General features: G+C 32.6%; 1 protein-coding gene across 1 annotated transcript; it reads left to right on the top strand.

Moving 5' to 3' along the window:
• Window positions 1-1,209: 1,209 nt before the first annotated feature.
• LOC114936980 (facilitated trehalose transporter Tret1) lies at window positions 1,210-12,995 on the top strand. Its single transcript, XM_085479892.1, has 6 exons — window positions 1,210-1,288; window positions 3,971-4,221; window positions 8,312-8,514; window positions 9,001-9,196; window positions 11,389-11,677; window positions 12,435-12,995. Exons 1-6 carry the CDS (start codon window positions 1,210-1,212, stop codon window positions 12,809-12,811), a joined length of 1,395 nt encoding a protein of 464 aa, XP_085336018.1. The 3' UTR covers window positions 12,812-12,995.
• The last annotated feature ends 11,913 nt before the right edge of the window (window positions 12,996-24,908 follow it).

The raw sequence follows: 24,908 nt of genomic DNA, 5'->3' as shown, positions 1-24,908 counted from the left end.
AGCGAAAGGTCTCAGGTTCGATTCCTGATTCAGCGATTTTTGGATCTATATTTTTCTTTCGCATTTATTTATTTTTTTATTTCTTTGGGAGGGTAAGAGGGGTTATAAAATTAAATCTCAGGTATGAGATATTTCATATTATAAAGTCTTGGTATATTTACACCAAGAATAATACGTGTCTTGTGCATAATTTGTTTATTAAATGTACGCAGGAACATCTGCGTATGGCTCTTAGGCCTTACTTATTTGTATTTAATATTAAAAGAATCTTGATATAGTCTTGTTGATTATCAAAAAAGTTATTTTTGCATATTTATTTATATTAAATCTCAATTATACCGGAAACCTGACGTACTAGTAAAAATTGGCTTGTATAGCATCGTTTTCAACATCTAAAAACCTGGTAAAAAATTTTATATGTAATTATATGTAAATAATTACATAATTATATATATAATCTTAAAAAATTATATGTGAAATATTTCCATTTTTATACATAATTATATAAATTTATACATATATAAATTATAAAGGTTCATATATAATTATGTAAAATTATATACATATATTTATATGTATGAAGAAATACTTAAATTATTTTATATATTATATATATAAATTCATATAATTATATATAAAAAACACTTTTATCTAATTATGTATGGACATATTTTATATATAATTTTGCGATTATATGTGTATAACTTTATATATTTCTATATAATTTTATATTGTTATATATAAAAAATTTTTTACCGGAAATTTATAAGAAGCAATCTTTTTGGATTTAAAATAATGAAAAAAAAAATTTTTTTAATTAGTGTTATTTTATATAACAATTTATTGATTCTATACGCATTACTACATAATTGCATTTAACGAATTATATGTAAAATATGTTATCATTCTTGAAAAATATAAAAAAAGATTATGTCAAGGAAATTACATTAGAGAGGGAAAGAAAGAATTATGCAGCGATAATTTGCAGTAAATCATGAAATCAAAACGCTTGACAAACAATAAAGTTTGGTAAAACATCCGGTCGTGTATTAAACGCGAAATCGATATGTTCATATTGAACAGACTCGTCTGTAGCGAGGTCAGTCATACAGCTGAATTCTCTCAACTCGACTTGAATCAGTAATTGACAGTTGGAGAACGACAGCGTGTTTAGACAGCATCATTACGCTCATCACGTCAGTTGCGAAAATGACATCGACATTAGCTTCCGAAATCATTGACGATAATAGAAAGTATTATTGGAATCAGCACATCGCTGCTTTTGTAGGTAAATATATGGACAATATTTTCTTTTGAAAATTATTTTAACAGACATTAAATATTACAATAATAAATATGAGTAAATATTACAACAATAATTAAACAAGGGATTAAATAAGAGACAATAGTAAAAATAATTATTCTTTTACGTCAAAATCAAAACTATGTATACTGAATTTTAAATTCTTTCAGCTTTTTGCGATAATTTATTTTATAAATTTACAAAGATAGAATTTAAATTTTATATTATCTGAAACTAATTATGTATTAATTTAATAGTTCAAAATAATTATGCAGTACGGCTTAATTTTAATTGATTTATTACCACAATATGTTGCCGTTTATTTTTCGAATATTAAGTTGACAAGAACAATTTTTCTTTAAAATAAATAAAGAATTATCATATGCTTAAGTCAAACAAATGTCTTGGTTGATAATTAGTAAATTAAGCAGTATAATGGAATTAAATCCACAATGAGTAAGCTCGGAAAATAATAAATGAGAAGTAGTTGGCCATAGCAATTCAAACAATATATCGCAACTAACAATGTAATAAAATGCGTCCACATAGTTTATAACTAACAATAAGTTAAAATAATCACATAAATTATTACACAGAACGCAAAATCAATCGAAATAAAGGTTAATTACTCATGTAAAATTAAATTTAAAAAATAAATTCCTTCTATGCAAAACATTTATTTAAAAAAAGTCGGCTTTAAAAATAGAAAAATTGATAATATATGTATTTACAGGTTTTTAAATTTGAATTGTGTCTAACAATATTGTATCATCAAATCCATCTCAATGCAGCATCTATTACTTAATATATAAATAGAAAGTACATATTATATTTAAAAAATAATAAATTATGGTATATAATTAATAAATATACATTAATAAATAATTATATATTAATAAAACAATTTAAGATAATTTAAATTATTGAAGAAGTTATGTGTATATACAGTTACAATTACTTTGCTCTTTTAATTAATAAAGAAAAAGAGAGAAAAAGTGAAAGAAAGAAATTGATCGATCTTTATTAAACTCTTTCTTATCTATTTATAATGTAAATCTAATTTATAATATATTCTTTTAACATTTGTTTAAACTGCTCAATTCTTTCACATTGTTTTATCTCAATTAAAGCATTATACTTTTTTGTTCTTTTGTAAAACGTACTCTTTTGTGTACTTGTAATTTTACAAAATTACAATAATGTCTCCGGTTTGTCGTGTTTGTTTTTTCACGTTTCCACCTTGAAATAGGTAGGTAGGTTACGTAACCTGTTTCTTAATTGTTTTGTAATCTATTTCTTAATTGCTCTGATAACAGGTTCTTTAAAATTCTAAAAATAAATATATACTTTATCATTGGCGGATCTTGTGAAAAGGGGGGTTACTTCTAATCTAACCTAATCTACTCCCGCCCTTTCAAAATTGAAAGAAATAATTATAATCCGATTTGCAAAAATACTTTCACTATTAAACCAAATAATTTTATAGAAACCTTTTTCATTATTGACTTCAGAATATGCGCTAATTATAATTACTGTAATATTTTTTATAGTACATCTCTCTGTCTTATAAACATAACATAACCCAATAAGAAATGATTGGTCGAATCGTCATCGATTCAACATCGATTCGACGAATTTGACATCGATTCGACAACGAATTGACGTCGATTTGATCATAATTTCTCACTGGAAAACTGATCTTGCAACATATGCAAGGTGTTCCAAAATTATGGGACACTACTGTTAATAGGGAGATTCCTAAGATTGAGACACCCTGTATACACTTTGATACGTCTCACATTGATAATATAACTCTTATGACCTGATTTTAGCTTAGCAATGTACTCAGCTATTTCTCATATTACTGACAGCGTTACATAATATATTCAAAGTAAGGTGCTATATGATTGGTTTTATACACAGTGTTCTATTCTAAAAATATATTGCTATTATCTAAATCATTTTGTCGAAAAATGTTTCATATATATATATATAAAATGTTCCATCTGGAATAAGACTATGCTTATGATTATAGATATATATGTATATGTATATCAAATGTTTCCATCTGGAATAAGACTATGCTTATAATTAGATGATCTTCCTCGAAACCCTACGTATAAAACATTTTTCGACGAAAGCCTTGGTTTTCGAAAAATAGCAATGTATTTTAGAATAGAAATTTTATATGTATATATATATATATAAATATATATATATATAATTTCTAAATTATTTCTTTTTTAAACAAAATTATCATAATTTTCTTACATAAGCAGTTTCCTCATAACATTTGGCATAAAAATTGTTAAAATAACGAGATATTTTATGCTTTATTCTAACACATTTTGACAAAAAGAATCAATTAAAACATCGTTTCCAACATCCAAAAAATGATAAAAGCATCTTGTCTGGTTTAAAATAATGAAAAACAGAATTTTTTGTAAACTAGTATAATCGTTGGTTTTAGAATATTTTTTAAGAATATTTTGAAAAAATAAATATATATATATATATATATATATATATATATACCTTTTTATCTAAAGCAAATTTGGAATTTTCGAAAATATGCCAATAAGATGTATCGGCAATATAGTTTATTTAATTTATTAAAGTTAACACGCAACAAATTAATAATATATATCCCTTTGTTTATAAATTTAGCCTCTCTCGGCGGTTTCGCTCTCGGTGTTACGCTCGGTTGGAATTCTAGCGCAGCAGAGGTCCTTCGAAATATCTTGAATGCTAGCAATATCGAGATCGGTTTTGTCGGTAGTAGCTTGAACGTTGGTGCTTGCATCGGTATAATATTCGTATCTTTTCTTATGAGATACCTCAGCCGTACCACAATCATATTCTTAACTATACCAGGATTTATCATCGGGTGGACGTTTATCTGCTTCGCCGGCAAGAAAGTATGCTTTTACACTATATCGCACTGTTAAAGCTTAAATTTTGTCGAAATGTCATTTACACATAATAAATTGCACGAGATTAAAGCGTTCTTTGTCACTGAAGGAATCTCAAAGCGTGAAGCGCAAATTTTACTTTGCCTCATTATTGAATCTAATTTTAACGTCAGTCAAATTAGCTCAAATATTGAAGACAATCTTGATGTAAAAACAGAATATTTTATTCAATTTTAAATAAAAAAACGTACAAGTATAATCATTACGTATATAAGTTGTTTTGACACGAAATAGATTAACTTGGTCAGTATATTTGAATAATTATTCGAACAATAGCATAAAATATAATATACACACAATAATGAACAAAAATTAATAGCAAATAAGAGCAATAATTTAAACTTTATTCGATTAAATCTTTACATATTATTCTTAAAGTAAATATATCTAATATAAACTCTAACTATTATTTGTACGTTTCAAAGTTAAAAACAAGAATAACAGAACACAAATCAAATATTAGATGGAACAATAGTAACAATTCGGTCATTACTAACCACAGATTAGAAAACAACCACGACTTTGATTGGGAAAATATTGATATTCTTGATAAAGAAATATATTATAAAAAAAGATTAACATCTGAAATGATTTTTATTAAAAGGCAAATAAATAGTATTAATTTGCAAACAGATACGGAATGTCTTAACACCACATATTTAAATATCAAAGACAAACTGCCTAAAATTTGAAATCATACAGTTACACGTCATGTTTTGTCTGGATTATATATTGAGTGGTAAACAGATAAGGACCGTCAGTCGTTTGAAAGATCTCAATAGTCACAGAATCATATAACAGTGTGAAACGTTATTAATTAAAAGTGTATATCACCAATATATAATAGCGTTTTCGATTGGGGTGCACTGGCTGCACTAAATGTCAGGCGCGTGTTCGATTGGTAGTGCCAATGCGCACTTGACTAGTGTTGCGTGTTCGTTTGAACGCACAACACTCGCATAGTGCGCACTCAGTGCGCACTAAGTGGCACGAGATATTTTGACGGTGCCAGTTCAGTGCACTGGATGCATGCAAGCAGTAGGGCATTCTTTTGAACGAAAATTCGACATAATGAGCAATTCGGATTTGGCTCTCTTTAATATTTTGGAGACATTTTTGGAATCTTCTTCTAGTTCAAGCGAGCAAGAAGAAATAATTACAACTCTTCGAACTAGAAGAATAATTCCAAAAACTGTAAATTATGTAGAATGTGTGAAAAAAATGGATAATGACACCATAAGTGTTATATCTTTTTATATAAACATCGAATCTATACCTTTTTTTAAAATATAATTAATGTACTTAATGTAATAGCATTTTTATACTGAATAATAATAATTTTTATATTTGTCATACGTGATATTCTTGATCATCTTCTATATTTAATTACATATAATAAAAATCATTACTTAACTGAACACAAGATGTCGAGGTTACTTTTTCGTTCTTCCCGGAATCTAGTCAACTCAAGTGGCACTGAAAATTTCGGCGTGTTCTTTTTCACCTGCACTATTCAGTGCAACCCATGGAACTTGTCCAGTGTTCGTGTGAACTGAGTGCGCACTGGTGCGCACTAACTTTTTCCCAATCGAAAACGCTATAAGTCACAACTTTTCAATATATAATTTTAATTGGAGGAGAAAAAAATTTTTCAAGGTAATTTTATTTCATCTTAGATAAACAACTGATGATCATTTTATGTCAGTACATGTTGCGAATTTTTCCTGGCCAATCAACCAAGGGAACGTTTTATCACATGTATTAAATTATATTTTTTATGCTTCTCATTGTATTAACTTGATTTTAACCATTTGACACATAATGTATTTTGCAAGTCTAAATTTCCGACACATCAAATGTACTTGACATTTTATAGACTATCTTGTTTGACGTTGTTATATGAATATTTTTTTAACCGATCTATTGTAAACACTCAATGTGTATTATATTTATATGTATTTATCTTTTTATTTATGCTGAAGAGGGTCATAAAGTTGACCAAAACGTATAAATAATAGTTAGAGTTTATATTAGATATATTTACATTAGGAATAATATGTAGAGATTTAATTGAATAAAGTTTAAATTATTGCTCTTATTTGCCATTAATTTTTGTTCATTATTGTATTTATTTAAAGAGCTTGAAATTGATATAGTTATTATATAATATACACATTAAATTAAATGAAGTCTCTGAATGAAAGCTATCTAATCACTACATAATAATCTGTTAATTTATTGATCTAAACTGCAATTGCATTGAAATCAATATACTAATACTACTAGCAGAATTGCGCACCTTTCACAGATATCCTTCAAATTATCGTGTATGAGTACAGTTTGAACAATACCTATCAAAGGTGTAGAATTCCAGAATAGTGTCAGTGTACTGATTTCAATGTAATTACAATGTAATCAATAAATTAACAGATTATTATGGTCAGATAGCTTTCATTCTGCGACTCCGTACAACAAAATATCTATATCTCGGGAACAAAGTAGAATTTACCCATAGTGCATATTACATTTTTTGCTTAGAATAACCATTCGAATACGTTGCTGAAGTTTGTCAGATTCACGACCGAACATTATATGTATAATGTTGTGTTTAGATGATTTTAAAATTAGCTATTTAAAAATAAGGTAAAAATATGTAAATTTATTTTATTGTTAGATAAGATGAAGATGATTTTATTTTGAATATATTTAGATAAAAGATAAAATTATATGGCGATTTATCTAGATAATTATTTCCAGATAATTTTATTTTTAAGACCGGTTATGTAAACACAGTTATAAAAAATGTAAATTATAAAAAAGATATAAAAATATATTAATATTTTTATGTGCAATGACTCTAAACCAAATTATGTAAATATTATTCTGGATAACTTAGTAAAAATAATACTTGTTTTTAACTAATAAGATGCAGCTATAGACCATACATATTTCTATCTATATGTATAAAGATAAGCCAAAATTTCATCTAGATGATCATCTATATAATTTTATATCTACGAGGTGTGTTCAAAAAGTATCGCGAATTTTGAATTTCCGCGGGTTACGTATATTCGATTTTCGATTTTTTTGTGGCGTTATGTTGGTACTCATGTTTCTCATTTATGCCGACAAGTATGGCCATTTTGAATGTTCAGTTAATTTTTGACAGCTGCTTTGCTTGCACGTGTTTTGGCTCGTCTTCGATTTTTGCCTATTCCAAAAAATGGATCAAAGAATCTGTATCAAATTTTGTGTGAAAAACAAAATTAAGTGCGCGGACGCATTCCGAATGTTGACTGTGGCATATGGTAAAGCTACCTTGGACCGAAGCAACGTTTATCGGTGGTACAAAATGTTTTCCGAGGGCCGAGAAGATGTGAACGACGAAGAGCGTGCCGGACGCCCGAGCACGTCAACAACAGACGAAAACATTGATGAAGTGAAGAAAATAGTATTGGTCAATCGTCGAATCACCGTTAGAGAAGTTGCTGAGGACCTAAACATATCGATTGGCTCGTGCCATTCGATTTTTACCAATAATTTGGGCATGACACGGGTCGCCGCGAAATTCGTACCAAAATTGCTCAATTTTTGGCCAAAAACAACACACTAATAATGCCGCAGCCACCGTATTCCCCAGATCTGGCCCCCTGTGACTTTTTCTTGTTCCCGAAACTGAAGAGGCCCATGAAAGGACGACGCTACGCTACGATTGAGGAGATAAAGACGGCATCGAAGGAGGAGCTGAACAAGATCACAAAAAATGATTTTTTGAAGTGCTTCGAGGATTGGAAAAAACGTTGGCACAAGTGTATAATATCTGGTGGGGATTACTTTGAAGGGGACAAAATAGATATTCATGAATAAATAAATAATTTTTGAAAAAACACAAAGTTCGCGATACTTTTTGAACACACCTCGTATAACAACGATTATTTAGATATAATTTTATTTAGATAACAGCAAACACTAACTATATGTATGTAATATAACTTTTGACAAATATGTTATCAATATCAATTAAATATTTTCACAGATTTTGCTTCTTATAATCGGTCGGTTGATATGTGGTGTGAATGGTGGAATATTCTGCATTCTGATTCCGATTTTTATCGCGGAAATAGCAGATAAAAATTCAAGAGAACAACTTCTTATGTATTTTCATCTCTTGATCAACTGTGGAATTATGTATGCTTTTGTAGTCGCCTATATATTAGATGAATACGATGCTATATGGAGGTACTTGCAATATTAGCGATGTATAACATTTTTTTTTATAAATTTAATTATAATACTCAAATGATAATTAATGACTAAGAAAAGTACACTTGAAGCCGTGTAATATTTTTTAAATGTCTTCAGAAAATTAATTCTTGAAAATAATATATCATACATATTTCTTCTAATATCACCAATTTCTAATACAATATTTCTTCTAATATTACCAACTTCTAATACGATTAGATGCAATCAGATATTTTTCTTTTTAAATTTTTTTCAGGGAAAGAGAAATATAAAAAACATCTTAAATTAAAATTTTATAATTATTAATATTAATAATTGATATTAAAATATCTAAAATATATTGTTATATATATATTGTTAATATAAATCTCATCGCATATTTTATGTTAATCTTAATAAATCATATGAAGTATAAAAGTAAAATTAGGATACTATTTCAAAGAAATTTATGAAATGGTCAATAACGTATAAAATAATTAGATATAGCTTTATCTGCGCTGTAACGTGCCTCGCAATTGCATTAATAAAGATAGTGCCTGAAAGCCCTCTATATCATCTTATTAAGAACAACGAAATTAAGGCTAAGGATTCTTTGAAATGGTACCGTGACCGAGCTTACGATGACGTCGAAATGGAAGAATTAAAATATCTTGCTGTTATAAGCCATACGAAAAAGGTAAAATCTTAATTTTTTATTGTAAGTATTAATCAAGAATAATCAAACGAATATTATGTCTACAATATTATCCACATATACAGATATGAAACTGTATTACTACACTACCGTTAAAAAGTATTTGTTCACCTAGGATAGTTTGTTGAAATGACTATAAATTAATAAAAAATTAATATTTATTTATGATAATCTGAAATTTGATTTTAACATAAAAAAATATAGAGAAATTCAAATTTTGGATTTGTCTATGTGTTCGCCTTTTATAACAGTTTCACAAAGCTTTGGTAGTCTTTTTATATACATTTTTCTAAAATTTCTGTGAATATTTTTTGCACTCGTGTTGTAGTATGTGGAATAAAACATTTCTAACTGTATCTAGTTCACAGTGACTCTATAGGCTACAGATAAAAACAACTATGAGCTTTGTTTACACCAATTGATTCTTTTTATTACTTTGTGCATAAAAATATTGAAGTAACATCGTCGAAAAATGAAAATATTTACGAGATATTTTATTATGTAATAACAATAAATAATATTTAATCGCCAGTAGAGAATTCAAAATTTAGGTTGATATTTTCTTCGACCAAAAACCGGCATGTAATTTGGATGTTCCTTTATTAATTAAAATACGTTTCAACCATTAAATTTTTGGTCCTTATTAAGGATTATTATTAAAAAGTACGTATTATATATTCTTATATTCCGTTTTGCGTAATTAACTTTGGCGTCGCTAATTTTTTTGTAAAATTTTTTGTAATTTTCTATTGATTGTAGCACTTGATAAAACCTAAAAACTTTAATAGTCGAAACGTTGTGTTTTAATTAATAAAGAAACATTCAAATTACATGCCGGTTTTTGATCGAAGAAAATATCAACTTCAATTTTTTTATTATGTAAAATTATATCAAATTAAAGTGTGTAAACCCCTGTGCACACAATAGAGAAATATATTAAATATTTAGGAGAAAATAGAAATTATTTTAAAATAATAAAACATAGAAGACTCTGATAGGTATAAACGACTCTTATACTAGCTTATTAACTCTTACTAGTCCTTCATATCTGAATTTGTATTTTTATACTAGAGTTCTTTCAATTTTATTATTCTAAAATAATTCTTATTCCTAATATTTTGTCTATTGTGCGCAGGAACTTAAATATTTCTTAAATTATTCACTTCTTATCCATTTTACATTTATAACTTTTAATGCCGAATATTACACGGAATCGATTCGTATAAAAAAATTAAAATAGTTCCATTTAAAAAAAATAATAAAAATACACACATAACATGTAAATGATTTTGAAACCCGATTTTCTTTTAGGAAAAAGTCAGTAGCGTGTCATCTTCTTATTTCCCTCTCGAAATCTTACAACTTTTTTTTAAATAAACGAGCTATAAAAGCCAAACGCAGATGTTGTGTTGATTATAACAAAAATTAATTTTTTGTTACAATTAAATAGTTGTGCACAAAGCACGAATTTTTGCTTGGTACACTCTCAAGACTTATTAGGAATTATATATCTCAATTCGAGATTACTTATTCGTGTGTTCTTTTCTGACACCTCTATAGAGAAATAGGCGAAAAAAATATCGGCCAAAAAATTAATTTTCACTATAATCAACGCAATCGACGTCCGCGTTCGACTTCTATAGCTCCTATATTTCAAATATATATTTAATATCAAGAAGCCTTTAAAAATTTCTTAATGCTTACAACTTTTGTTAGAAATCTTCTTTGTAAACGGATAAATAACCGTATTAATCGGAGTAATAAATTAAATAGAACATTCTGTATATACGGAAGATTCGAGGAGAATTCTCCGTTTTAACTACTAAAAAATATTAGTTATTATTGTTAAAATTTAAGCATGTTAATTAAATTTGTAATATGATATTATATAGAGACATATAAAATTTAGCTACGGTGACTAATTTTTTCCGTGAAATTTTTTAAAAATATATAAAATGCTATTAACATCATTATAAAAAAATAAGATACTATGTTGCAAAAAATATTTTAAAGATTTCTAAAAATATTTGCCTCCCCCTCCTCTTCCTCTCTCTCTCTCTCTCTGTAATTCTTACTATTAAAATAGCCTGATATATTGATATAACCCTATACATAATTGATATAATTTTAAAATAATCTGAAATATAATTTTAAAATAAAAAATGGTTTTACAGGACACAATGAATATCTTAAAAAATCGACATATTGTGCGTTCCTTCTTCACGTGCTTCTTCGCATTCTTGGCTCAGCAATTGAGCGGCATTAATATTATGATCTTTTACTCATTGACGCTTTTCAATGTCGGCGGATCGGGCGATTTAACTGCAAGCGAACAAACCATCGTTATAGGTGGAATACAAATACTGTCTTGTTTCCTAGCTATGAGTTTGGTCAACATAATCGGACGTCGAATATTATTAATTATATCTTCGATGCTTATGGGATTGTTCTTGATGTTGTTAGGTAAACAACTTCTGGATAATTGTAATTTTATGATAATAATTATTTATCAGAGCTATGATAATTATAACAATTAATTCGAAAACATTAATAAGTTTAGGGTAATTATTTATATTAGGGTCGATCTAACCTCACAGATTTTAGACCTTAAGAATAACTTTCAAAAGTAACTTTCAAAAATATTATCTCATATATATAGTTTATTGAAAAGATATACGCATATACAAAATTACTATCATGATTATCATGAACAAATTAATGTTTTTTTAATATTATGATTAATATACTCGTACATATATCTAATATCTCAAGATTAAATAAATCTACTACAAATACGTATTAGAATTTTAATAAATCTTCTCCACTTACACGTTAAATTAAAGAAAAACATTTTTTATAGTTTTGTCTTATAAAGTAAAAGCGCGGACGAGGGAAAGACCCTGCTCCTCTCTCTGCATCTTTTCCCTCAAAAAAATTCTGACCTAACCTCCCTTAAAACAAATTTAAAATTAGAAATAGGGTTAGGTTAGGTTAGAATGTTTTGGAGTGGAGGTGCAGAAAGATGAACAAAGACCTTTCATTGCTCACACTTTTATTTTGTAATATACATATATATCATATGTTATAATATGTATATAAAGAGTGTCCCTAAAGCTCCTAAATATCAAGGCTATTAAAATCTATGAGGCCCTAAAGTAAATTGAGTAATGGGAATATGATAAAATAGACTAAAATCATTTTTTCTAAAATATATTTGCAGGATGGTTTTATGAATTGAGGGATCAAGATCCAGAATACGATGACATATATTTTTGGATGCCGCCGACTTGGACAACCCTTTTTTTCGTCGCTTTTAATATTGGTGTTGGTCCGATATCGTGGGCATTGCTGGGCGATACTTTTCCAATGCAAATAAAGGAGATTGCTGTTGCGTCCGCAGTTACTTTCAACTGGCTGTTATGTTTAATAGCAACGATGACCTTCGGGGAAATGCTGGAAGTTCTCGGAGTAACAAAGGTTATGTGGCTCTTTGCTGGTTTTTGCTGGCTAGCTGGAATTTTTTGCGCTCTTCTCGTAAAGGATACTCGTGGTCATAGTCTGGCTAAAATACAAGAGAGTTTTGGCATCGAAGAATAGACGAGTTGAAATGGATAGCGAAGAGTGAACCTGAAATATCGGATGAAATACATGAAGTCACAGATGCAAGTCAAAGATGCAAATCTTCTGCCAATTTTTTAGAAAAGTTTGTCGGAAAATAAATATTTTCTGATACGATAATTTAGTAATCTTCAAATCATTTTTTGCAAGATAAAACAATTGGTTTTGCTTCCAAAAAATCAATTGTTTCATCTTGCGATTTAATGTAAATAAAAAACTATTTAAATTTTCTTAAAAAGAACTAGACGCAAAAATTGATTTTAAAAATCAGGCAAATAAACACATGGTATTTTACGAGTCAACTCGTATATCCGTAATAGACACTGTTGCGACGAAATTGTTCATAAAAGTCTCAATTCAAACAAATCAATCAACACTGAAGTTATATCACATACAAGACACTCGCGAAGACGTAATACTAAATAATAATCTCAATACTTTATAAATTTGTCGATTTAGCCATCAGTCATCAAACAAAAATACGACGATCTAGCAAGAAAATATATTATCTCTGCAATCGCCAAATTATATATATATACATATATATATATATATATATATATATTGGATGTATCCACGTCAGCTGGCGCTCTGCCAGAAAGTGGAAGTTCGCTGTCGTATTTTGTTCTGAGCTGAAATATTGTTAACAGATGTACTTGCGCGACAGTTTTCTCTCTCGTCTAGCTTTTTGACAAAAATAACACGACTGCAAAAGATATTGGCAAAATCAAAGAATAATTTAAGGATTATTGACTTATATGCTTTATTGACAATGCATTATCGAACTTGTCGTCATTTCACAAAAATATAAACCATGTATCTTGAAAAAGTATGGTTATTATAAATTGCAAAGATTAAAAATTTAATGCGGATTAAATGTAAATGTCATATTGAAAAAAATCTGGTTGTATAAATTAAAAAAATGGTAATTTAACCAATCAATCTGTCCAAAAAAGAACAAATTAAAATTCTGGTAAAAAATATCTCATTATTGTAGTACTTCTTTTGATATTGAATTTATTTAACTTTTTAATTATGTAATTTAATTTAATTATTAATTAAATAATTAAATAATTAATTTATTAATTATTTAAACTATGTAAATTAACAACAAAAGTATTTTATGTACTAATTTTTAATAAAATACGTTTGATTGTTTAATATATTTTATTTTAAGAGTGTTCTCCTTAATCGAAATTGCCTAAACAATTTAACTGATAAACACTATTTTCGAAAAAATAGCAAAAATCTTTAAAAATTACAAATATTGGAATTTTTCCTGATTTTTCGAAATGAGTGCTTATTAATTTTGTAAATATTAATATTTTAAAATCAAAATAGTGTGCAAACAACCAAAAAATGCGGTTTTTTGAAAAAAAATCGTAAGCCCGTTTCATTTGTCAGAGATAGCTGGTCGTTTGTTAAAGGCAATGGGATGCCGGAGCGTTGGCCAAACTCCGACGGATTAGCGCCCTCATCTAAGCGGAACTAAAATTGTCGATAATTATCGATAATTTTAATTTAGCTATTATCGGCAGTTTCCATATATTAAAAATTTACATGCATGTCAAAAAAACAATTTTATTGTGTTTAACATATTATATTTTTTTAGACAACATAATATATTCTTACTGTTAAATCATCTCGCAGACGCGTTTTTATCTAAGCGTGTCAATGACAATAAAACATACATGCATAATTGTGTCTATCTTTATCACATAATTTGAACACAATAATATTATATATATATATATATATATATATATATATTTGTTTTTTTGCTTATATATTTACATGCAATTCTTATATACGAGGTGTGATCAAAAAGTAAGGTGACTTTTTGAATTTCGCGCGCTCTGTACACTCTAATGTCAAAATGTTTGTTTGGTTGTGTTGGTACACTCGTCACGATCATATGTTCACAGTGTTGACTATATAGCATGTGTTGTTTTTATGTGAGAGGCATAAAGGTTAGACTCGTGTTTGCGTACTCGGCGATTTTTTGCTGTTGAAAATAATGGAGCAGAGAGTTTGTATTAATTTTTGTGTAAAAAATGGTATTAAGTGTTCAAAAACTCTTGAAATGTTGACAGTGGCGTACAGTGAGTCAACTTTGAGCAAAAAAAATGTTTATAAATGGTATAAGTTATTCTAAGAGGGCCTAGAAAATGTTAACGATGAACCTCGCTCTGGACGCCCCAGCACGTCAAAAACCGACGAAAATGTTCAGGAAGTGAAAGAAATTGTGTTAAAATCGTGATTCGACGATTGTGTGTGTATGAATATAATTACTTATCCTTCACATATGTGTATGAATATATTTACTGAGCATTCATATGTGTGTGTATAAATATATTTGCTGAGTGTTCTAAATAAAACGTTGCAATTTTTTATTTCTAAAAGTATAATTTGTAGAAAATAATGCTGCAAATAAAAGTTCCAGTATTTCAACAGAGATATACATACTTTGATGTTACAGAAATGTTCGTAGAAGGCAATTTTCAATATCATTAGTCAACTTGATTATTTAATATTGATTAGTCTAATAATAAGTATTTATGTAAATTGATTCCTTGTAACATATTCTGCATACAGGGTGACAAAGTCAATAATTGAACGGTTTACGAGATATTTTACATAATCTAACATTATATATATATATATATATATATTGTGACGACTTTTCTCGCCCCTGGAGCACTGAAGTGGCGAGTAGAGGTCGTTGTCAAAAAAAGGGAAAGAGTTATATTATTCCTTAAAAACTCTTACGCGGGAACTGAGGTTGATGGTCGCTCCGCGCATGCCGTAGCAGAACGCCAGCCGACGGACGCGCTAAATTCCCTAATTTTTAGGCGCCAGACGCGGTCTTTCACGCGTCAATTCGCGACACACTAACTAGCACGAATATCCGGCCGGAAGTTCCGCAACGGGCCGGCTGCTCACCTAACGGTAGAGGAGCAGGATGTGGTTGCCGCGAAAGAGATAATAAAACGTAGACTCGAAGTAGACGCGAGATTTCTAATTTTTGATCACCCGTTATTGAGGCGTGACAACTCAAAGAAATAACAGATAATACAGACGCGAACGTATCATGTAAAATATCTCCGATTTATTACAGAAAAAAATAAGAAAAGTAATACAGAACACAATATGAAGTAAATCGAATAACTGTCGGATTACAAAAGAAAATATTAACAAAAATATAATTTCGATAAGTAGGCAATTAGAAAATTTCTCGTGTACTCGGCGTTACAAAATAATACAAAAAAAGGTTAATACAAAACGAAGTGGTTCACTGCAATATTTGCAGAGTGACAGATAGTTACGGTATAAAGCGAACAGACGTCGCTAAGAGTTCGACATAGACGACATATAATGATACTCGAAATACCGCGATAATCTCGACTCGCGAAATAACTTAAACTTTGCACATGTCGGATACACGACAACTCGATAACGTTCTACACGCCAGAAAGAGAGCGGAACAATTAATTCGGCAATCGCGATCGTCAGGACTTAGATTCGAAAGATTCTCAGAGATACTCAGAGAGCACAAGTATCGCCGCAACATGATATAAGTCGATATGTAACGCGAATACGCCAGCGACCGCCAGTTCACGACTATCGCCGTCTCGCTCGCTCTCGCGCGCGCACACGCTCTCTGTCTTTGTCGCTTTCGCGCTCTCGCACACGGTCTCGTTAAATCTTCACTCTCCCTCTCCCTTGCTTATACGCGACAATCGAACTATGAAACGAACAATCGCACTGTTTCCGCGATTCGCTCTATTCACTCACACACGCATGACTCGACATGCTCGCTAAAACGCAATTATACAAACACGAAAAGAAGCGCGACAAAAAGTGAGACGGCGCGACGACTATAAACCCCAGAGAGACTTAAATCGCGAAGATAACGACGACGCGTACAGATTCTCGAAATTTCTCGCCGCTTGACCACGATCGCTCTCGCGAAATCACAAACTCGAAATTATTTCCGATAACGGGCTTAGCCCGTACGCTATCGAAAGACACTAAATTACGCGATTGCGCCAGCACGGTCGAGATTCGGAATTTACTAACATGCGGACGTGTTATTTGCGTGACGAAGGAAGGGTAGCCTCACCGAATGAAAATCCTCTCTCTGTCCTCGGGCCTCCACCTCGGATCGTTAGTCAGCTTCGACTTATTTTCTCTCTCTCTTTCTCGTGACGCGTCGTGTCTGAGCCAGCGGTCGCGCCAATCTGCCGTGTCTGCCGACTCACTATCGGCAGCCGGGCAAATTCGACAAGTCAGGGGTGGGATTCGCGACAGCCAATTATGGCTTTCCGCGTCTTTCCCGATTTTTGAAATTAGTACGGACATGTGTGGGGTACTTTCGGTACCCCTCGCGATAACCAATTTTTATACATGGATCTCGCTGCGGAGGAGCGCTACTGCGAGGTTTTTGCGACCTCGGATGGTGACCTCTTTATTCTACGTCGGCTGACGGGGTTCTGGCGAGGAGGGAGCAGGGTAACGGTGATTATCCGCGGATCTTTGGGGCCCTTCTTGGCGCCTGTTGATGAGCGCGCTCCTGCGGCTCTCTCCCCGCGGCCGTTGGTGTGCTGCCTCCTCTAGGGCCACGTGTTCCATGCGTGTTTTCGCCGCTTGCTGATTTTTGGTTTTTCTTTTCGATAATCCCTTAAATCAATATTCTCGCAGCAAGGCTCCCGCAAGGCATAAAAAATAAAAATAAAACGCGTTAATAATAATGTCTTTCGCGCCGCTAAGTCTCTCGGGGTACGCTCTCGCTCTCTCTCTCTCTCTCTTGCTCGCTCTCTTGGCGCGGCCGCTCGGCTTTACGGCCCCGCGTCGGGGAGTGACGGGCGTCGGGACGACCACGTCACATCATATATATATTATATATAAGAAGAATAGAGATGTAATAAATATGTACCGGATGTTTCAATAAGCGTTACAAATTTTTATCGCTAAAAATGTTTGTAGAAAAAAATGTTTCAAATAAAAGTTTTAGTATCTCAAGGGAGGCATAGTTGATGTCATAGAAATGTTTGTAAGAGGCAATTTTCAAGCTTATTTATTTACTCAATTTAATTATTTTATATAGAATTATTTTAAGCGTTTATGTAAATAGATTTTTTGTAATATTCTGCATAAAAATATAAGAAAATGTAGCCAAGAATTGAACAGTTTCCGAGATATTTCACATAATCTGACATATTTTTTATATAAAATACAAAATATCTCGTAAAATATTTAATTTTCAATAGTCTTGCTTTTATGTATAGAATAATTAGACGAAACAATTGGTATAAACAACAAACATGTTGTTTTTACGAAAAAAATATATAGCTGCATGTAGCAAATTGTATATTTTTTTTTACTGTGTATCTTTTTTTATTTGTCTATAATTATTCTATACATAAAAGTATTATCGAACACTAAATATTTTATTTACAAAATATTTTTTATTTTTTATATCAAAATATGTTAGATTATGTAAAATATCTCGTAAACTGTTCAATTATTGACTTTTACCCTGTATGCAGAATATGTTACAAGGAAAATCAATTTACATAAATACTTAGACTAATCAATATAAAATAATCAAGTTGACTAATAATATTGAAAATTGCCTTCTACAAACATTTCTATAAGATCAAAATATATATATATCCGTTGAAATACTGAAACTTTTATTTGCAGCATTATTTTCTACAAATTATACTTTTAGAAATAAAAAATTGTAACGTTTTATTTAGAACACTAAGTAAATATATTTATACACACATGTGAATGCTCAGTAAATATATTCATACACATACATGTGAATAATAATATTGATAATTATATTGATAATTATATGTAACTCGATAATGAAAAAATATTATATAATATTTTTTTAAATATCGAGGATAAAATGGGCCCCTCCATCGCCCATTCCCGTGAAAACGCAGCCATAAAATGTTTTTTTTTCGTCTCTCCGATTATAGCAAACGAGATATTTGCATTGAGGCGTCTTTTTGCAACGATATGTATTGGAATATAACAAATTATTGATTTGATAAATTTTTATTATTTAGGAAAAGATGACACTTTTTGAATACTAACTTTAGAACCCATCGTATCTGAGAATAATTTCACCGATTTTTGAAAATCGATGGACTCATTGTTAGTATTCTTATATGTTCTATTTCTAGAGCCATTTTCCTCTTGGCCTTCGGTTTTAGTTTTTATGAGTTTCCAATCTTTAAATTGGCACTCTATTTCTTTCATATGATTATTGAATAATCTTTGAAGTTCATTCCACATATGAAAAGAGTCGACAATGCGACGCCTTTGAGCGCATGCTTTTCTGGATACAATTTATATCCAGAGGGCTATTCTCCAGATAACAAAATGATTATAATGTTCGCAAAGTTCGACATTTTTACTACACGTACCTGTATTTGAATTTGATTTCAGGCATTGCATCGTAGGTAACGATTGGATACTAACTTTAATAACCAGAACGCACATGCAAATCGTTCTGGGAGAAGATATTTTTAAAAGCAACTAGCAGACGAATATATCGTCTCTGGTATAAAATATCTTTTTTTAAATAACCAGAACGCACATGCAAATCGTTCTGGGAGAAGATATTTTTAAAAGCAACTAGCAGACGAATATATCGTCTCTGGTATAAAATATCTTTTTTTAAATAACCAAAACGCACATGCAAATCGTTCTGGGAGAAGATATTTTAGAAGCAACTAGCAGACGAATGGATTGTCTTTGGCATGAAATATCTTTTTTTGTTACTACTGCAATTTTATAACTATTATTACTACTATTGTACTATTGTAACTACTATTTATTACTACTATATTTCTATTACTAATAACTATTTAAAATAAGCAAGGGACTGCTTTATTTTTCAGAAATTGTTATTTTTCGAAATTATATTTATATATATATATATATATATATATATTTATTTATTTATGTAAAAAAATTTTATAAAAATTGAACCCCATAAATGTGGAATAAGAATGGGGGGGGGTATCATTAGAATATCGCAAAAAATTTACAGATGGAGAAAATCTTTAAAATTTTAAAATTATGTTTATTTTTAGAATGATCTCAAGAATACAAATATAAGTTTCACTATGGACATCAGTTGCAGGACACCCTATACATACATACATATATACATGCATACATTTATATATACATATATACAATATATACATATATATGTATTACGTATGTATGTATGTATGTATATACAGGGTGTCCTGCAACTGATGTCTACAGTGAAACTTTGTATTCTTGAGATCATTCTAAAAATAAAGATGATTTTGAAATTTTCAATATTTTCTCCATCTATAAATTTTTTGCGATATTTTAATATAAATATATATATATATATATATATTTATATTAGAATATCGCAAAAAATTATAGATGGAGAAAATATTGAAATTTTCAAAATTATCTTTATTTTTATATATATATATATACAGGGTGTCCCAAAAAGATCGGAACACTAAACAATCTCAAAAAGTATACGTTTTACAGAAAAAAGTTTCAAACAAAAATTGTAGTGTAACGGCATAGCCGTTACTATCGCCTCGCGGGCCGAACATCCGCCCGCCACGTGAGGCTCTGGCGCCTAAGGCGCCTCCCTAAACGTCATACACGGGCAGCTCCACCCCGGGGGCGCCCCACTACTGCGCCGTTGCGCTACCCCCGCCATGCGCCCGACGCATGGCGGGAGGCCGCCGGGTATATAAGCCGGCTCGGTGGATGAGTCGGCACCAATCCCGTTCCAGACTCTTATACCAGGTAGCGAGCTTCTCGCTGTTAGGCCGGGCTTCTCGGTTTCTGGTTCCTTCCTTTTGCATCGGGCAACGGGTTTCCCGGTTTCCGATCTTTTCCTGCTACAAGCCGGGCGACGGGCTTCCCGTCGTTAGGCCGGGTTTCCTGGTTTTTGGACACCGTTATAGGCGATACGCCTCCGTACCTAGTACAACCAGTCTTCGTATATCGGGTGACTTGTAAGTCCCTTCCGGACACCGTTATAGGCTATACGCCTCCGTATCTCGTATATCCAGTCTTTGTATATCGGGTGACTTGTAAGTCCCTTCCGGACACCGTTATAGGCTATACGCCTCCGTATCTCGTATATCCAGTCTTTGTATATCGGGTGACTTGTAAGTCCCCTCAGGACACCGTCATAGAATATACGTCATTGTGTAGTGAGTTCGATTTCCGTGCATTGTACATACCGGGTAGTCAGTAAGTCTTTCTGTCCATCGTCCAGGCTATACGCCACCGTGTATTGAGTTCAACCGCCGCGCACTGTATATATCGGATAGTCTGTAAGTCTCTGTTACACCGTCTAGTTTATACGCCTTCGACGCCTAGGTCCGGTTTTGGCCAGGCAACGTAATAAGCGATGCTTTCTTTAGGGGGCAAAATACATCTTTATTTTCTTTAGCATTATATAGCCTCAATCCGTATTACCCGCAGGGTGGCCTGTAAGTCCTCAGCAAACACTCTATTTTTTATTTTCCATAAATAAAGCATTTTTGTAAAGGAATAAGCGAGTCTGAGTCTCCCCTTTCTCCTGAATCCTGGAACCGGCGAGCCGATCCGCGGCGTCGGGAAAGGTGCACCGTTACAGTAGGGAAAAAATCTATTTACTAATCTTATCAATTTGACCTTGGACGGCGTTACCAAGGTCAGAATAAGGTCACCTTGAATTTCTTAGATGGAATCCTATATTTTTTATTACTATATTATTCTGACCTTGATAACGCAATCCAAGGTCTGATAAGATCAATTAATAGATTTTTTACAACTTTTGTTTGAAACTTTTTTCTGTAAAACGTATACTTTTCGAGATTTTTCAGTGTTTCGATCTTTTTGGGACACCCTGTATATGTATATATACACATATATATCGATTTATTTAGCAATCTGTCTGTCTATCTATCGAACTATCTATCGATTTACCTATCTATCTATCTATCTATCTATCTATCTATCTATCTATCTATCTATCTATATGTCTGTTTATCTGTCTATCTATCTATTTATCTATCTATCGATCTATCTGTCTCTATCTCTCTGTCTATTTTCTCTCTTCTACATTGCATTCTTTCATACATGCACACGTATATAATAATTTTTTAAAAATAATGTACATTACCAAAATAAAAATAATTAAATTTATAATCTAAAAATATATAAAAAACTTTTAGGAATATAATTAATTATAAAGTTTTAGTGTATAATTTTTTGTAATAAATAAATGATTTATATGATTTCTTCTCATCTAACTACTGCTCTGTTTTGATAATAATAATGTTATTATCTATTCAATCTCAAAAATACTCTTCAATCTCTAAAAATACAATTTTATATAAATCATTTATTTATTACAAAGAATTATTTACTTTATAATCAATTATAAAAGATAGGCCTGTTTTTACATACACACACACGCGCGCGCGCACACACACACACACACACTCACATATAATTTGTTAGCTAGAATGTGGACAAAAAAATTTTTACACCCTATTCTACATACATACATACACATATACATATATATATATTGTTGCGCCCCCGTGTTACGCCCCTGGATTTACATCTTTGTATCGAAAGATACTTTTCGCGAGATCTACTCTTTACGTCTCCGGGAGATCGTCGTCAAGGGAGTTGTTGTTAAACAACTCGGGGTCTTCTTCTGTTTTCGTGTCGTAAAAAGATAGTAATAGTTTTGCGTCAAGTTTCCGTCTTCAAAAAGCAACTCTAATTTTGATTTTAATTCTGCGAACGTTAATTCTTCAAAATTCTCAACATTTTCTAAAACGGACCGAGCTTTTCCCCTTAAATTTGCCGCGAGAGTAATCATTTTTGCTTTCTCATCCCAATTATTCGCAACGGCTATCAAAAGAAATTGGGAGAGGAACTCCCGCAGCGGAACCCTTCCATCGAATGTATCAGGCTTCAGTTTTAAGCTCGTTTTCGCACGAAAGTCACCGGTCGTCTCGCCTGCGTCTATCACGGCACTCGCGGCTATCGCGGCACTCGCGGTACTCGCGCAAGCTAAATTTAGTCGCGTATCCCCGGAAGCTCTTATATTAGAAGGACTTAGCTGGTTAGTTTGCTGCGAGGAGATCCTCAATTCGAGCTGGTGCAGCTGTTCGTCCTTCTCTCGGAGAAGAGCCTCAAAGCGAGCTTGCTGATGTTCTCGTTTGGCCCGCATTTCTCGTAGTTCTTGCAGTGCGGTCTGCAACGCATCCGTCTCATCTATCTCCATCGTTGTTCGGGAACGCGTCGCTTTCGGCGAATGTTGAGTCGTCATTTTGGCGTTCACTCAGGAAGATGCGATTTTTTCGGTTTTATCCCGGCTGAGCCCTCAAAATGTTGCGTCCTCGGGACGCCTCTCGCTCAGTCACTCACACACAGTCACTCTCACTCGCGCGCGAAATAAAGGCACTCGCGTAATAGGGAAATGAACTTTAATATGAAAATCCAATACACGAAACCAATGAAATATAACAAATAGTGCATTCGTAATGCGAATAAGCTCCGGTCTCGGAAAACGTCCGCACGATGCGACCGCTAGACCAAATCTGTCATGTCACCCGAAAACAGAAGAAGACCCCAAGTTGTTTAACAACAACTTCTTTGACGACGATCTCCCGGAGACGTAAAGAGTAGATCCCGCGAAAAGTATCTTTCGATACAAAGATGTAGATCCAGGGGCGTAACACGGGGGCGCAACACTATATATATATATATATATATATATATATATATAGTATATATATATATATACATATGTATATATATATATATAGTATATATATATATATACATATGTATATATATATATATATATATATATATATATATTGTGACGTGACAAATTGAAATTGTCCGTCACAAGGGCTGAATGGCCCGATCGGGGGAGGGCACGGGACCTCTGCTCTCCCGAGACAGCGAGAGAGAGAGAGAGAGCGTGCGTGCGAAAAGCGCGGGACCGGACGCGATCCCGCTGCTACGCGTTTTCGTATAATTTTTGTTGAGAGTTAGGATTATTTCGGCGGCAGACAGGATGTGCGACGAGTCTCAGCCGAGAGAGAAACCCTGGAGGAGAAATAGGAAAGCATAGGAAGCAGGACGACGGGGACCCCCTTCGTCAGGGACACGCCCGGTAAGCCCAAGATTCAAAATTTCTTCACCGAACATCCGACAACGGAGTAGGTGCCACTGCCTAAAAATGTGTACCTTCCAGGAGCGAGCAGGGGATGGCCACTCAGGTGCAACAAGCACCCGAGTCCCCGCATACGGAGCGCCGGCAGAAAAGCTGCCGCCCCCGGGACATCCGGAATCCCGAAGGAGAGCAAGGAGCGGCCCTGCCGTGCGCTGCCGCGACGACCGCCTACGAAGGGCAACCCGCGGATCAGGACTCCGCGGGTAAGGATAATTAAGCGCGCGGCCGCAAGGATCACCGAGGCCGCGCGCGCGGCCGACCTGATAGCGCCGCGAGTGGCCTGTCTAGGTAATTAAGTCACCGACGTGTCTCCTGAGGGCCCCCGGTTCGGCACTGTCTAGCGAGCGCCCGACGAGAGTGGAGGTCCCGAGACGGAAGCGCGACTGATAGAGATCGAGAGAGGAGAGGACGATAAGGATCGTTACAGGACTGGTGAGACGACGTGGTCATCCTGCTGTCGCCGAATTAAGGTAGCAGGGTGGATGGGTCCCGAATTACCTATCGTTAAGAGATTATGCCGGACTTAGTTGCCGGCCCGTTACAAAATTGCGAGAGATTAGTTTTATTGTCGAGTCGCGGTATTAACGTAACGAAACTCTATTGGGAGAAACTACGACCCATCCACTCTCTTGCGTTTCCGCATATTCTCTCTCCCGCGTGGACAGTCTTCGCGCGTAACATTGTCGCGCGAAAATTACCGCGATTTACGCGTTGCCGAATATTGTTCGAGGCGAAAAATCGGGGAGCTCATAAACGCTTTTGGGCTCATTAAAGTATTGATGTTGTCTTAAGAGAAAAGGC

Source organism: Nylanderia fulva, unplaced genomic scaffold (assembly GCF_048542155.1).
Source record: "Nylanderia fulva isolate GAGA-0341 unplaced genomic scaffold, ASM4854215v1 Scaffold131, whole genome shotgun sequence".
Lineage (NCBI taxonomy): Eukaryota > Metazoa > Arthropoda > Insecta > Hymenoptera > Formicidae > Nylanderia > Nylanderia fulva.
This window is presented reverse-complemented; position numbering and strand designations above follow the sequence as displayed.